The sequence below is a fragment of the Perognathus longimembris genome, chromosome 3 (genome assembly GCF_023159225.1).
Source record: "Perognathus longimembris pacificus isolate PPM17 chromosome 3, ASM2315922v1, whole genome shotgun sequence".
NCBI classification, from domain to species: Eukaryota; Metazoa; Chordata; class Mammalia; order Rodentia; family Heteromyidae; genus Perognathus; species Perognathus longimembris.
Genome location: NC_063163.1, coordinates 117107897 through 117123952, shown reverse-complemented (window position 1 = coordinate 117123952; position 16056 = coordinate 117107897). Strand labels below are relative to the sequence as shown.

At 49.5% G+C, this 16056-nt stretch overlaps 1 protein-coding gene and 1 long non-coding RNA gene across 2 annotated transcripts; both read right to left on the bottom strand.

Annotated features, from left to right (window-relative positions):
- Positions 1-549: 549 nt before the first annotated feature.
- LOC125347803 (T-cell surface glycoprotein CD3 epsilon chain) lies at positions 550-4650 on the bottom strand. The gene is made up of 5 exons (XM_048340758.1): positions 4587-4650; positions 3766-4044; positions 2557-2724; positions 2139-2185; positions 550-1392 (listed from the first exon to the last, which is right to left on the bottom strand). Exons 1-5 carry the CDS (start codon positions 4648-4650, stop codon positions 1336-1338), a joined length of 615 nt encoding a protein of 204 aa, XP_048196715.1. The 3' UTR covers positions 550-1335.
- A 174-nt stretch (positions 4651-4824) lies between these two features.
- Positions 4825-6393, bottom strand: LOC125349619. The gene is made up of 3 exons (XR_007210546.1): positions 6318-6393; positions 6086-6183; positions 4825-4846 (listed from the first exon to the last, which is right to left on the bottom strand). It is a non-coding gene; the product is annotated as an uncharacterized LOC125349619 (long non-coding RNA).
- Positions 6394-16056: the final 9663 nt, after the last annotated feature.

The window sequence follows — 16056 nt, the reverse complement described above, 5'->3', positions numbered from 1 at the left end:
GCAGGGATGGGGCCTTGAGAACACGTCCTCCCTCGGCTTCCCCTGCTCAGCTGCTCTTCCCGACAGCTGGTGGGGGCCAGCCCCAAACCCCGCCCGCCCAGGCACCTTTCCTGTTCTCTCCGGGACCCCACCTGCCCTTGATGGCCTGCTTCCCTGCTTCTCTCTCATCCATTTTAGGAACTGCCAGCTCTATGTGGGACCCATCAGTCACTCTGCCATTTTCTCTAAGTCAAACGCCTCTCTCTCTCTCTCTCTCTCTCTCTCTCTCTCGTCCCTGCCCGAGTGAGCTTCAGATCACTTGGGATCCTACTGTAAGCGCTGAATTTAGTCAGAAGTGGGGAGAATCTGAGAGGTCTTAGGAAACATGGGAGCCTCTGAGAACATTTCAGAAAACTGGGACAGTAACTAGGTGGGGTTCCAGCACTCTGGAAGCTGAGGCAAGGGGTGGTGGTGGGGGGCGGTGGATGGGTGGATGGCAAGTTCAAGGACAGCCTGGGCTACATTAATGAGACTCCCTGGCTCAAAAAAGAAAAGATAGCAACTCTTCTAGCCAGCCAAATATACTTTATTGCTTTTCTGTGCGAGTGGAGGGGAACCCAGCTCATTAGCAGCGATGCAGATAATAACATCCAAGGGCCTATGGTGAAGGCCAGCTACTGGGGCTCACTCGGCTCTGGGTCAGGCAGGAGCTCGGCCAACATTCATCCAGGCCATTCCCCCCTAAAAAAGGAGGCTGGGCATGTGGTAGAGTGGTAGCGTGCTTGCCTAGCATGCATGAAGCCCTGGGTTCGATTCCCCAGCACCACATATATAGAAAATGGCCAGAAGGGGCGCTGTGGTTCAAGTGGCAGAGTGCTAGCCTTGAGCCAAAAGAAGGCAGGGACAGTGCTCAGGCCCTGAGTTCAAGCCCCAGGACTGGCAAAAACAAAACAAAACAAAACAAAAAAAAACAGCTGGAAAAGCAGATAGCTATATGGATGGAAATATTAGGAAACGAGGGGCAATTTATAGACAAAAAAAAAGAGGAGGGAATAGAGGCAGGAATAATATCCAGGCAGGAAGGCAGGGGTTGGCAGGGAGTCACAGAAATAAGTCTCACTGGCCAGGACACTTCCAGGGACAGTGAGATCAGTTCTAGAACTGATGGCCAGCAGAGAAGGCAGGAAGGAGGGAGCCAGGGGAGCCACGGGCAGGGCTGTGGGGTGTGAGTTTCACCAGGAAGCTGAAAAACAATTCTCTTGTGGCAGACAAGTCTTGTCCGGGGAAGAAGGAACAGCACGGTGCCCTGGCCAGACCTGGGCCATGGGGGGGGGGGGCAATGTCTTCTTCCTGTGTTCAGATTCCTCGCTGATTCAGCCCGGAGTACAGGTCCCGCTGTCCTTTGCGGATGGGCTGGGAGCAGAACAGCGAGGGTTAGCGGGGCGGAGGAAGTGGGTCAGGGGGAACGGGGCTCCGGCTGCGGCCCTGTCCCAGGGTGCTGAGCTGTGGGGAGGCGGGCTTGAAAGGGAACTGCACGAGGCCACCTCGGAGACTGAGCAGGTGGCCTCCTGCGAGCCTCAGCTCTCCCACAGCCTGAGCAGGCCCTCGGTTGGTTACCTGCTTCTCCAGGGTTCAGTGGAGTCACTCGTGGGAAGGTAAATATCTGATGCACAACTGACACTCAATACATATTTGTCGAGCTTTGTCCAGGTATAAAATCGTTTAACGCCCCATGGCTTGTAAGAACAGTCCTGTGGACCCCTTAGTTACCAGATCAGGGGAGGGCAGGGGCGGGGGGCGGGGGCCATGGCAGGAAGCTTGGGGCTGTGTACCGGTGAAGTGTGCTCACGTGTTAATAACTACCTCACGGCAGCAGGGCCCCCGAGTCTATCCCCAGGCCAGCCAGACAGACAGAATTTGCTTGTATTGTGTTTTCCACGGCTGTCAATTCAGCCAATGGATACATCTCAGAGACAGGACCGTGTGCTCCCCTCCCCCCACCTCCCCTGCAACGTTCTGGAAGCAACAAAGCCTTCAAGATGGCCCCGCTGTGCCACGGAGGAGGCAGGGGTGGGCACATGGGAACCCTGCATGATGAGATGGCCAGTCTCCCCCCTCTCCCCCCCCCAACTGGGGCTCCCCCATCTCGATCCCGTTACCTCGTAGTCTGGATTGGGAACGGGTGGGGGCCTCTCCCTGTTCTGTCCTGCAGAGGAAGGAGAAGAAGGCACCAGTCTTACAATGCCGATGGCTGCCCTAGGATGGCAGGTCCCCCCTCTCCTCCCTGGTCCATCCAGCCACCCTTCCTCTCCTTTTTCCACCTCCCTAAGAACTTCCATCTTGTTCTCATGGTGACTGTTGGCAGAGGCCCCACTGCCGGGCGAGCAGCCTTACACTTTCCTAGCACGGGAAGCACAGGAAGTGATCTCAGGCAGGGAGCCCTGCAGGGAGGTCTCGGTATCCCAGGGAATGTTCTAGAGAAGCCGTTTGGACCTTGCTGTGGACTTGCTCTCCATCCTGGCCTGGGCTGGATGCCCTCTGGTGAGGGTCCCCTCCGACCCAGTTCCACGGTCTTACCCCTGGGCCTGCGCCCGGCACCATCCCCTCGAGCCACAGGTTTGGCCTTGGCCTTCTTGTTCTTGCTCCAGTAATAGACCAGCACCAGCACGCCCAGAGTGATGCAGACGTCCACGAGGATGATGGTGACCACCGTCATCAGATCCACCTCCATGCAGTCGTCACACACTGCAGGGGGGGGGGGGAGGAGGGAGGAAGCGAGGGGACACCGAGAAGAGGAACCGGGAAGCTGAGCCTCCCGAGCCCCTCGACACGTACACGCTCGCCACGCCGGAGCCCTCCCGATCAGTGCCCTCAGCCCTGCCCAGCCGTAGCAAGCAGAGCGGGCGGCCATGGGTAGGGGCTGTGGAGCCGAGCTGTCCTAGGTTCAAGTCTTAGCGCCACTGCTCACTGGTTGTGGGAATTGTGAGCTGCGTTTCCCCATCTACAACAGCAATAACTGAAGTGGGGATAAAGTAGTGTGTCGATGACACGGCCGCGGACAGGAGGGTGTGACACAGTCCCGGGCACACGTGGGGACTTCAGCGAGGTGCCACGAGCCTCGTGAGCATTCCAGCACTGTGAGCTCCCGTCGCTGGTATTTTTAGTCTGCCTCTCTGATGACTTTCGCTTTTTAAATCGTGGCTTTGAGACTCCCTTGCAAGTCCTCCTAAAGAACGTAGCTCTGAATAACACATCAGATACACCGATGCTGGTGTCACATAATTCTGGGTGTGATGTAATACAAAAGAACCCAAGCCTGTCACGGGGTGGGGGTGGGGGACGATGTTATTTGATTTACTTAATTAACAATTTAATTTTAGTACTGGGGTTTGAACTCAGGGACCTTGTGCTTGCTAGACAGGCCTTCTACCATGTGAGCTACCCGTCAGCCCTTTTCTGCTTTAGCTCTTTTTCGTGGATGGGGTCTTGCTCTTTTGCCTGGGCCAGGCTTGGATTTCGATTCTCCCACCTATGCGGTCGGAGTAGCTGGGATTACAGGCAGGTGCCGCTGTACCAGGATAGGACGTTATTTTAGATCTAACCCTGCCTGTGGTTATCCTGACGGCCCATGCTGGTGTTCAGCCCACCTTCTAGAAAATACGAATGCTGTGTGGCCCCAGAGAGCCGAGGACTGAGTGAAGGAGGAAGCCTTGAAACACCTAGAGATGGCACACTGGTTTGGGAAAATCACCCCAGAATGTTCTTCTGAAGGAATGCTCCTGTTACCTTTAGCTTTCAGGTAGAGGTAGTGTTTCTTTAGAGTGTCACTTGAGTAGTAGCACACATAGTAACCACTGTCCTCCATTTCTGAAAACGGCTCCACGACGAGTTGGTCATCGTTACCGGGGTGTTCTACACCTTTTTTCTCCCATTTTAGGGAGCCAGATTCAGGATCCAGAGGACAGGTCAGAGTCACCCGGCTTCCAGAGATGGAGACTTCATATTCCTTATACTCTGAGGAAGGAGAGGGAAGAGCAGAGAAACGGGAGAGAGAAACCCAGAACACTGCAGACAAAGCAAGTCAGTGGCACAAATGTCAACCAAAGACAAGAGGATTAAGTGGATTCTCGAGGGGACCGGGGCTGGCACGCAGCAGGTGCTCAAGAAGAACGTTAGTGTTTCTCTCCCTTTCCTTCCTGGGGCCCTGCCAACATGAAGACAATTGCGCTTGGGTCCAGCTGCTCGGGCAGCACCTGGTTGAGACAACACAGCCATCCACAAGTCCTACTCTGCCTGCTAACAAGTGGGAGTTGATGTAAGGACAAAGCACGCCAAATGGTAAACGGAACTGTGGGTACTTTCACCTTGCCAGTAGTCTCCAGACTTCTTATTAAGACTTGGTATTTTCTAAGGTCTCTGTTGGTTCCCTCTTCTGGACTAGATTTCTGATGAAAGAGCAAAGGACCCAGGGAGGAGCCTCTTAAGGCTCTCTGGGGAAGCACAGGGGGAGGAGGCCCAGAGAAAGTCCATTCACAAATCGTCAGTTCTAATCTGCCCCTTGTGTGACTGCCATGGTGTGACCTGGTAGAGCAGAGCTTTCTGCACACCAAGGACGTACAGTGTAACCTGAATGGGCAGGGAGTTGTAACACAGAGGTGAGTATCTGTGCATCTAAGCATGGAAAAGATACAATGAAAGTAATAGGTGATACAAAATGTTCAGCTCCATTACAGTCCTATACAACCACTGCTGTTGATCCAGCCTTCGTTGACAGAAACATTGTTACTTGGCATATGGCCGTGCCAAGAATGTTGGTTTCTTAACAAAAAAAGAAAGCATATCTTACCTTCCTGTCCCCAAGTGCCAACTGGAAAACAGAGAAGAACAATAGAGTGAGTACATACATATTGTAAGTGCCTGCAACATCTATGCATTATTGAACATCTAAAGTCCTTCTCAGTCTCTGTTGGCTTATAGTCATTTCTATAAACCTGAGAGCATATTACAAATACAGAATCTTACAGGGTGCAGTGGTATATGCCTGTAATCCTAGCACTTGAGAGTCTGAGACGGAGGAAACTGGGATTCAAATAGTAAAACTATGCATCAAAGACAAACAAACAAAATCCAGAGGGAGTCTCCTGAACGAGAGGCCTCCCTTGACCCAGGTCCCCAGGTGGTTTGTGTGTGGGAGACGTTGGCGATGGAGCAGGAAGTGGAGACATCACCGCTGCTTCTGTGAGGTGAGAGTTCTGGCCACGATGGCATTTTCTGGGCCTTTGATATAAAAACCATCACGAGCCATTTTGCCTTACGTGGTCCAGCTGTCCCAAGCCCAGGCATTAACAGACACAGTTCTGGTTTTCCTGGTCAGCTTCAGCACTTACTAACTGTATGATGTGAACAAAGCTATTTAACTCCTCTGAGAATTCCTTTCCTCTGTAAAACAAGGGCTGCGGCATCTTTCCTCCAAGGTAGCAGTCCGGATTCAATCACTGAACACACACAAAGAATGTTCCCTTCGACTGTTGACACAATACATGGCAACGTTTCTTTGCATTATTTGTCTCATCCATGCAATCTATGAGAATATCTTTGGGTGTTTATCACTTAGACCCTACCTCTCTTCAACAAGGACTGAACTCATTGAAAGTTCTTGGTCCCTCCAGAGGCAATGAACATTATGAGGTATTTGTCCCATAGATAATAAACTTGCTGCACCCTGGGGAGAGCTGGGGTTCCACAATCTGTCTCCGCCAAACACTTGGGCGCTGCGGGTCTCTCCGTGTTAGTTCTTTAGGCTGGGCTAGCTTACGGCCAGAGGAGCCTGCTGTTGCTGGCGGAGAGATCTCGGTTTTGAGTTGATCTGATCATCCCAACTTCCCTTCTTTGGCTGCTTCTGGAATGGTTCCTCTGGCACGTTGGCAGTTCTTTTTCTGGTGTCCTCCAGCTCTAATCCTTCTCTCTCTCTCCAAGCCACAAACAGTTGCTTTCGTCCCCTGGTGTAGGAGGGGCTTTGGTATCTTGTGCTGGCTGCACCGGGCAAGGCTGTGAGCCTTCCAAGGGCCTGGGGAAACATTCCCTTCCTTCATTCCATCCCACTTACCTGCTAAGAGGCAGAAGCCCAGGATGTTCCAGAAAATGCTCCGCGGCATCCTTCCCCCTTTCTACTAAGATGGCGGAGATGAGTTTGGTGTATCACTTCTGCAAAGAAAAGCAGGCAACAAAGTTTTCAAAATATCCCCGGGATCTGAGGAGCTTGGACCCATCATTTCCAATGTGAGGAAGAAAAGCGGGGTGGGGGGGGTGGGGGGGACTTTCTGTAGGAGCAGACTCACCATGGTCTGAAGCAGGCACCTGAGGCAGACCTGGGAGGCGGGTTTCTGCGCCCCACACAGGAAGTGCACGGGGCCCCTGAGGAGCGTGCGTCACTTGGCAATGTTCAAGGCAGAGGCCTCCACCCGGGTTGGCTGAGGAAGGCTGGGCCCAGCAGCCTCCCCACGCAAAGGAGCAAGAGGGCTCGGCACACCCAGAAAACTGCGTGAAAGGAGGAAACTTGGTTGTCCAGGCCAAGCACAGTGCAGCCTTCACAACCAGGCCTCTTGTCTCCATGATCTGCGACAGAAAGACAGAGAAGCATGGGGGGCTTTCACTATGGTGCCCAGGCCGTGGAGCCGCAGGAGGGAGCCATCTCCTTCACAAGAGCTTTTGGTTTGAGAGTATGTGTTGGTTTAAGATCAGGACGTGACGGCTGGGGATATGGCCTAGTGGTAGAGTGCTCGCCTCATATACATGAAGCCCTGGGTTCAATTCCTCAGCACCACATAAACAGAAGAGACCAGAAGTGGCACTGTGGCTCAAGTGGCAGAGTGCTAACCTTGAGCAAAAAAGCAGCGAGGGACAGTGCTCAGGCCCTGAGTTCAAGCCCCAGGACTGGCAAAATAGAGAAGTAAAAAGATCAGGACATGAGTCAGGCACTCTTTTTCTTGTGGGGTTTTGTGTCTGAGTCGATGCCTTAGCTATGTCTTCAACAGGCAGTTCCGTCGATCCATCCGGCCGTCTGCGTCAGGACTGTGTTGCCGAGAGCTGTATTTCCATTGACATATCTTCTTTTCAGACTTGAATCTGACTGAAACCAGGTCTAGCTTACTATACTAATTTGAAAAATGTGACCAACAACTCAAGGAAACTTCTTAGAAATGCAAAATTTGGGGACTTACCCCAGATCAGAATCAGCACCTCTCAGGGTGGGTCCAACAACTGGCTGTAACAAACGATTCAGTGGAAACTAAAGCTCACTGAAGACTGAGAACAATGGCTCTAAATCCAATGTCAACTAATAGGAAATCCAGAGGAATGTATTAAACCATACATGACATAGACAGAATGAACAAGCATACATACATACTATGAGAGACTGTCAGGTTGTAAGCTAGTCCCTCCTTCTCTTCCTCCTCCTCTTGCTCCTCTTCCTTCTCTTATTTTGCTCAAGACCAGGTCAAACTACTTGTGGTTCTCTTGTTTGGGCCTCCTGAAGGGTGGAATTACAGGCTTGTACTGCCACACCAGGACTTAAGGCCCAGTTTCTTTCTTTCTTTCTCCCTCCCTCCCTCCCCATTCTCCCCCCACCTCTTTCTTTCTTCTTTTCTGTGTGTTCCGGTAGTGGGGCTTGAACTTGGGGCCTGAGTACTGTCTCTTGGGCTTTATTTTTTTGGCTTTTTGCTCAAGGCTGGCATTGTAGCACTTGAGCCACCTGTTCTCAGCTTTTTGCTGGCTAATTGGAGCCAGCCCAGACAGACATATCCAAAAGACTCCATTTCCAATCAATTAATCAGCATGGAGGCATGGCTCAAGTGATAGAGCACTAACCATAAGTGAAAAAGCTGAGTGGAGAGTACACAGTCCTAAGTTCAAACCCTAACACTGGCGCTACACAAATTAAACAATGAATGCACGTTCCAAATTCTAGGTTTCAGGTTGCAACACAGTAACATTCTTGGTCATTCATTTAAGAATTCAAATTTATAGCAAATATATAAAAGCAAGGGACATATTTTGGTAGTTGTTACTTAATTCATAATATGTTACATATGATGGATAATACACTATCAGTTTAATTTGGACATTTGTTATACATTCTATTTGCTGCCTTCCCTTAGTGGTCATTCCTAGACTGAAAACAGTGTCAAGTTGGGATGCTTTCCTTCAGTGTAGACTCTTAGAAAAAACATTAGATATAAAAATTCCTTTAGGGGCTGGGGATATGGCCTAGTGGCAAGAGTGCCTGCTTTTCATATACATGAGGCCCTGGGTTCTATTCCCCAGCACCACATATACAGAAAATGGCCAGAAGTGGTGCTGTGGCTCATGTGGCAGAGTGCTACAGCGCCTTGAGCAAAAAGAAGCCAGGGACAGTGCTCAGGCCCTGAGTCCAAGCCCTAGGACTGGCAAAAACAAACAAACAAACAAACAAAAATTCCTTTAGGCTCCACCAGAGGGAGCTCTACACTGGTAGTGTTGGGTGCAGAGACGCTGAAGCATTCGCTCATTTAGCAATGTATGCGTGGAGCGTGTACTGTGTGCCTAATATTTAGGTACTGCCGGGAAAGAGATGAATAAGACACATGCTCTGCCCTCAAGGGACTCAGCCTAGTGCAGAGGCAGACATATCGACAATAACGACAGTATAATGCAGCAAGTGCCATAACAAAGCGCTGCAAGTGCTAAGGGAATAATTAATCTGGTTCCAGGGGTCAGGGAACACTTCTTGGAATGGGAATTTACTCTGAAAGGCAAATAAATATCAGATGGCCAAAGCAAACAGATTGGTATGTTCAAATACATCACAAGCAAGTACTTTGACATTAGAAAGGAATAAGACTGGGCTGGGAATGTGGCTTAGTGGGAGAGTGCTTGCCTAGCATGCATGAAGCCCTGGGTCCAATTTCTCAGCACCATATACACAGAAAAAGCTGGAAGTGGTGCTGTGGCTCGAGTGGCAGAGTGCTAGCCTTGAGCAAAAAGAAACTCAGGGACAGCGCTCAGGCCCGGAGCCCAAGCTCCAGGCAAAAAAAGAAGAGTGAATGGATTTTCACATCCAACTCAATTAGGAGGGATCTTAAAGTGACTATAGGGATATATCCTTTATCATAGTTATGCACAAGGTATGTTCTAAGGAATTTTATCGTGTGTGTGTGTGTGTGTGTGTGTGTGTGTGTGTGTGTGTGTTATTGGTTTAAATTCAGAATCTTGTAATGGCTAGCCTGGCACTTTACCACCTTAGCCATGTCCCCAGCCCATGGGACTTTATCTTTTAAAGTTTGATCATAGGCTTTATAAAGTCATCATCCTGGGGCCGGGAATATGGCCTAGCGGTAGAGTGCTCGCCTCACATATATGAAGCCCTGGGTTCGATTCCCCAGCACCACATATATAGAAAAAAGCCAGAAGTGGTGCAGTGGCTCAAATGGTACAGTGCTAGCCTTGAGCAAAAAGAAGCTCAGGGACAGTGCTCAGGCCCTGAGTTCAAGCCCCACAACTGGCAAAAAAACCAACAACTCATCATTCTCTTGATAATCAGTGTGATTTGCTCCTTCACTTTCCTGCCTCCTTTGGATTTATGTGACTTTTAAATTTGCCCGAAATCAAGTTGGTCCGTAAAAGCACTGTGAAAAGTGTTGGGAAATAATTTTTATTTTTAAGAAAAAGATGATGTCAGCTTTTAGGACAATGCTGCAATCATTCTAGAGCTATTTGAAAGATGGCCTGCAGCATTACGATCAACGTTTGTACCCAGGTAACCACTTGAAATAGTTTTTGGTTTTGGCCTGTGTTTCTTTCTTTTTTTTTTTTTGGCCAGTCCTGGGCCTTGGACTCAGGGCCTGAGCACCGTCCCTGGCTTCTTCCCGCTCAAGGCTAGCACTCTGCCACTTGAGCCAAGCGCCCCTTCTGGCCGTTTTCCATCTATGTGGTGCTGGGGAATCGAACCGAGAGCTTCATGTGTAGGAGGCAAGCGCTCTTGCCACTAGGCCATATTCCCAGCCCCCTGGGTTTCTTTTTAAAACTCCCGTTTTCTCTTGGTTACTGCTGGTGTTGCTCAGAAGACATGGGTGCTTCCCTTCCAGCACAGACCGGAAGGGAAAAGCAGAGGGGCTGAGACTTTCCCCATTCCTCCCCTTCCTGAAGCTGGGGTGGACTCTCAGCCTGTGGAACCGGCCGGAGGGCTTTCCCTCTCCCCCTGATTCATACCCCATTTGCTTGGACAAGCAGTTGGCTCCTTTCCCAGCCAGAAGCATGCTGTGCTAACAAGTCCAACCAGCTTGCTACCCCGAAGGCCTCAGGCCTCAATGGGAAAGGAGAGGCCAGAATGCCAGGATTCACTCAGCACCTGGCCTGGGTGAGATCCTCCTAGAAGCTAAGTGCTCATAAGGACCGTGGGTTCTGAGGACTTCCAGTCAGACTGGGTTTTAAGACTGAGAGGAGTTTCTAGTCTGTGAAGCATTTTCAGTCAGAACTTTCCGTCAGGTTTCCAATGTAAAGGACTGGCAGAGGCTTTAGAAATCCCTTGCTCCAGACTCAGCTTTTGATAAATATGGAAACAAGGAGCTGGGACTTGGAATAGGTAACTCTCCATGGTGTTTGCCTGGGAGAGCCATCCTACTGGATAAATCCCCAAGCCCCAGGCACCTCCACGCAGCTGACTTGCACCCAGCTGCCCACCCCTTGAGATAGAGTTTTGATTCGCTGATCACCCTGTGTGTATGTGCGTGGGTGGTTCTGGAGCTTGAACTCAGGCCCCGAGTGCTTTCTCTGAGTTTTTCCACTCAAGGCTGGCGTGGCTACACCATTTGAGCCACAGCTCCACTTCTGGTTTTTGCTGGTTAATTGGAGGTAAGAGGCTCATGGACTTTCCTGCCTGGGCTGGCTGCAAACTGTGATCCTCAGACCTCAATCTCCTGAGTAGCTAGGATTATGGTAACTTAGTTTTTAAGTTTTAAGCACATTTGTTGAGGCAGGGACTCACTATGTATGTAACACCAGCTGGCCTCCAACTTGTGATCTTCTGCCTCAGTCTCCCAAGTGCTGAGATTACGGGTGTACGACACCATGTCATTACTCTCAGTTTTCACATTCATCTCCTTGAGGATAAGTATAAGTTCCTGGGTAATCTGCAGACAATACTTGGAGATGGTCAACAAGAAAGTTCTAGAAAGCTTAATAGGTAGAGTGTAAAACAACTGGTTTCATGTTAACACACTAAAGGTCTGGAAGAAGTATTGCAGTTAAAACAAAACAAAACAAACTTGCATTTAGTTTAACTTAGCGCTTCCTCTTGTGGAGAGACTTTTAGTTTTGCGGGTCATGGGGCTTGAACTCTGGGCACTGTTCCTAAGCTCTTTAGCACTCTAGCAGTTTGAGCCACAGAGCTACTTCTGGTTTTCTGGTGGTAACCTGGAGCTAAGAGTCTCATGGACTAACCTGCCTGGGCTGGCTTTGAACCGCAATCCTCAGATCTCAGCCTGGGATTATGGGCATGGGCCACCAGTGCCCGGCTACGGAGTCTTTTTATTCCATCCTTACTAACCCCTTGGTGTTTGTCCTAAGGGTGGTTCAGGTTGTGAGAGTGCTCCCCGGGTTTGTTGAAGTTCTAAGAACATTCCTGATGTTGGCTTTCTCACCCAGATCGACCCCGGGAGCCCCTCCTCCAGCCCCAGTGGCTGAGTGACAGATGCGTACCTTCCCCACCTGGGATGCCAGCTGCTATTACAGGAGCACACCTGTCTGCAGCCCCCGAGGACTGCACTAGAAAGAGCACAGGACAGGGGGAGCTCCAGCAAATCAAAGACCCCGGACAACGCTGCCGAGGCCAAGGCCTGGAACACAGAATTGCTGATGGGGCTTGCGTGTAGGGTCTTGCCTCGAGCTTCTGGACTAGCCTCTAGTTGCTTTTATTCGAATTGCAACTTCAGCTTTCCTCCACAAGTTCATGTCTGTTCTCAGAGGTAAGTGCACCTCTCAGTGGTGTTTATAGAACAAAACATTTGATGGCATTGGCAGAGATAAAGCTTTTCTTCTACTCTGCCTGGCCTGGGGAGGCTCTTGCAGATTCCATCTTTTAATCAACCAACAGAGTTTCTTCCAACCCCTCCTAGTGTTTATTCAAGGAGTGCTTCATGTAAACACTTTTGCTTGCCTTTGCTTAAATTCTTATGTGTGTAAAACCCCATAATAATGCCTGTAGCCCTTGAAAAAGAACAAAAAAGTAAAACTCCTTTAGTATTACTGGTAGGCCTCCATTGCCTTTTTCTTTTACTCCCATTTAAAATTTTCTTTACTTAATAGATTTCCCCCTAAATGATTAGACTTTAGTGAGAAATTGGAGACCAAAGTGTCTCACGTTCTATAGCTTTTTTCCAGCTGTTCTGTCTCTTAGTCAAAAGCTTGTTTTGTAGAGGAAGGATCAAGGGGCTCCAGATGAAGGCGCAGCTCTTATACTTGCTGGCTAAGTGATGTTGGGTGGGTACTAAATGAAGGATTGATTCCTGCCTCATCCCCAAGGTCAAGAAAGACAACAAGCTTGATCACATGACTGTCTCCTGACAGTTCTAATCTGGGCTGGACACCACCCTCGGCCCCCAAGGGACAATAGTCCCTTACCCCAGGTGGAACATTCCACTGTGGGGCTGGTCAAAGACATCACCCTGGGACCATAACCCATTTTCTGTTTCCTTGGTAAGCCCTATATAACCCCACCCCAAAACCCAGTCAGCAGCACAACCTCCAAACCCGAGGGAAGGTCTATACCCCTTGCTGTTCCTCAAGAAACAGTCCTGGCCTGTTGAAGATCGAGTCCAGCCTATTCCTTTTCTGTTCTCCTCCATTGTCCTAACACTAAATGTCCTCATCTGTAATGTGGAAACATTAGTAAGGTCTTTTCTAAGGCTGTGAGATAGAAAGACAGTATTTGATAGTTGGTGGTTGTTATGTTCCCAGGCTTTGGTACTTGACCTGAGCTCCTACCCGGCCTTGTTCTGCATTCTCCTTAACTAGGCCTTGGCCCCAGGATCTCTTGTCAGCTGGACACTTCAAGATTTAACCTTCAGACCCCCAACCCAGGGCCCTCAAGGTGAATTATCTTTCTTGCTGCTACTTGTCCTAGTAGTACTTTACAATATATATCATCTAGAGATGACTTGTTTGCCTGCGAACTCCTCCTCCTTCTCCTCCCCCTCCCCTCCCCCTCCCCCTTCTCTTCTTCCTCCTCCTCCTCCTGCTTCCTCTTCTTCCTTGTCTTCAGAGTAATAGGAAAAGAAAAAAAATGAGATTCTGATAAATCTATACCTCATTTTAGATTAAAAAATTTGAAGTGTTTCCCTATCAAACCTTTTTTTTGGGGGGTCAGGACACAGAGATGAGGATAGGTAATGTTTATTTCATTTACTTTTGCATCAAAAAAACCTTCCAGAAGAGTAGGACATGACAGAATGTATTGCTGGCCAAACAATGCACACAAGGGCTGGCTGACTGCACCCTTGACTGGTGGAGTCTAACAAGGAAGGAAAATGGGTGGGGGAGAGAACCACATTGGCTGTGAAGTTGACTTGTGAGTGTGGCAGGCCTGGTTTTGAATCTGACCAGGTCACTGGCAAGGTAACTGTGGATACGCTACTTGACCTCCAAGCCTTAAGACTGGCCGGTTTTCTCTCTTGCTCCAGTTTGAGCTCCACCCTACCTTCCCTCACTCCAGGACAGTGACTGTTCTTTCCTGCTATAGAGTAGAAAACACTAGCGAGAACTGCTTCGTGGAGGAGGAAAGTCTACACCCATACCCACCCACCCAGGCCTGCAGGTTTTATTATACATGGTATCACATGGATTCAGTTAGGGACCAGCACACGGGAAGGGCTGGAGAACTTCCATGCCTGCCCTGGTGCCCCATCCACTTACATATTAGCCATGCCACCTGGGATAAAGTCCACACTGGCTGGATGGCCAGCGAGGGCACTGTCCACAAATGAGCAGCCTCTCACCTGGCCTGCTTGCTCCTCCTGTTGCCGTAGGTTTGAGAGCTTGGTGCTGCTGATCTCCGTGGGTGCTAAGTTCCCATTCATTTGCCTCCAAAGGGAGGCCTCTGTTTCTCTTTGCTCCTTCTAGAATTTCTTTTTTTTGGCCAGTCCTGGGCCTTGGACTCAGGGCCTGAGCACTGTCCCTGGCCTCATTTTGCTCAAGGCTAGCTCTCTGCCACTTGAGCCACAGCGCCACTTCTGGCCGTTTTCTATATATGTGGTGCTGGGGAATTGAACCCAGGGCTTCATGTACACGAGGCGAGCACTCTTGCCACTAGGCCATATCCCCAGCCCTCCTTCTAGAATTTCTATGTATCCTTTAAGGATGGAATTTAAATTGGAAAGTCATAAAGATGTTAATACATAACTTCCTCCTCCCTACATTCTTCCCAGGTAGGTAAATGCCTTGTTTTTGCATGTATAAGTACAATATACAAAGTATATAACAATATATAACAAGTATTTTTCCCCTAATAGGACTTAAGTCTAAGATAAAAGTCTTAGACTTTTGAGTAAACAAATGCTTTGTCTGAACTACCTAAAAGCTAAATTATGGTCTTTTGTTTTTGTTTTGCTTCACAGAATGCTGATTTCATCTTGTAGTGACAAGTGTTTTTACTGAGGATGTGAAAAAAGACAATTTTTCAAAACTGGAGTTGGGTCTGGCTGTAACCCCTCTGTATATCACCTTTGTAATAGCAATACAAAAAATTAAATACCCAAATTGTTCAGCACACCCTCCCCCCAAAAAAAGGGAGCGGGAGTTTTTACTGGTGAAGCTCAAGGAACAATTCTCCTCCTTTTTGTCGGTACAAACTGAACTCAAGGCCTCAAGTTTTCTAGGTGGGCACACTACCACTTGAGCCATGCCTCCAACCCCTTTTTACATTGTTCATTTTCAAGGCAGGGTCTTGCTTTGGGTCTGGCCCCACCTAGGCTGCCATTCTCTAGCTTGGGCATCTCCATTTGAGAGGAGAGGAAAACACTACTGTGCCTGGCACTTATGTTTTCCTCTTAGCTGGTGTTAGAATGGAAAAGGAATAGGCCAGACTTTGATCTTCAACAGGTGAGGACTGTTGATTGCCATAATTGCCAGCGAGGGGCACCGACCTTCCTCCCCCCAGGTTTGGAGGTTGTAGGAGGGATTGGATTTTGGGGAGGGCTTATATAGGACACGGAAGCAGAAACTAAAAATGGGCTATGGCCTCCTGGGGACCAAGGGCGGTGTCCTTGGCCAGCCCAGAGCGGAATGCCCCACCTGGGGTGTGGGGCCATTGTCTCCTGGGGGCCAAGGTCGGAATGACCTGGCTGCAGAGAAGTTCCTGAGAATGCACCTGGTGCTTTGCTTGACCCGGGGGAACAGGTGGTTATCAGTCCTTCAGCTGGGATAACTGGGGCTTGCCATTGTGCCCAGCCATTGGGTCTTGCAAATTTCTTTTTGCCTGGGTTGCCTCTGAACCACAATCCGAGATCTCTGCCTGCAAAGTAGGCATGAGCCAATTAGCCCGGTACTTTTTCCTTCTTTTTAATTTCCAAAACCCCTCCCTCTCTCTCTCTCATTTGCCTAGCCTTATCAACTATTACTTAAGATTGTATTCCTTCAGTTTTGACACTTGGGGAATGCTGGGAGGTGCTGTTCTTTTCCTTTAGCATTTTTTTTTTGTTAGGCCTTGCCTCCTGGCCCATCCAGGGTGGGGGACGGTGACTCAGGGCCGCTCCTGCTAACTGGAAGGAATTGGGTGTTGCTGAGTACAAAGCCGGGAACTTGACCTAGGCGGAGGAATGGGATCTGAGCAACTGTGTCTCTCAAAATAGGGCTTGCGGCCAACTCTCAGGGCGTCTGGCGACTGGGGAAGGATTCTTCTGCTTCAACAACAGCCAGTCTGTTCAATCCTTCCTGCCCTGATTCTTCACCTGCTGAGTTTCACTGTGTCCTTCAGCTCTGTGGTAACTCTACCTCACCAAGTTTTACAATTTGCTGTAGACTTCAAAACCCCAGGCTCTACCTCTG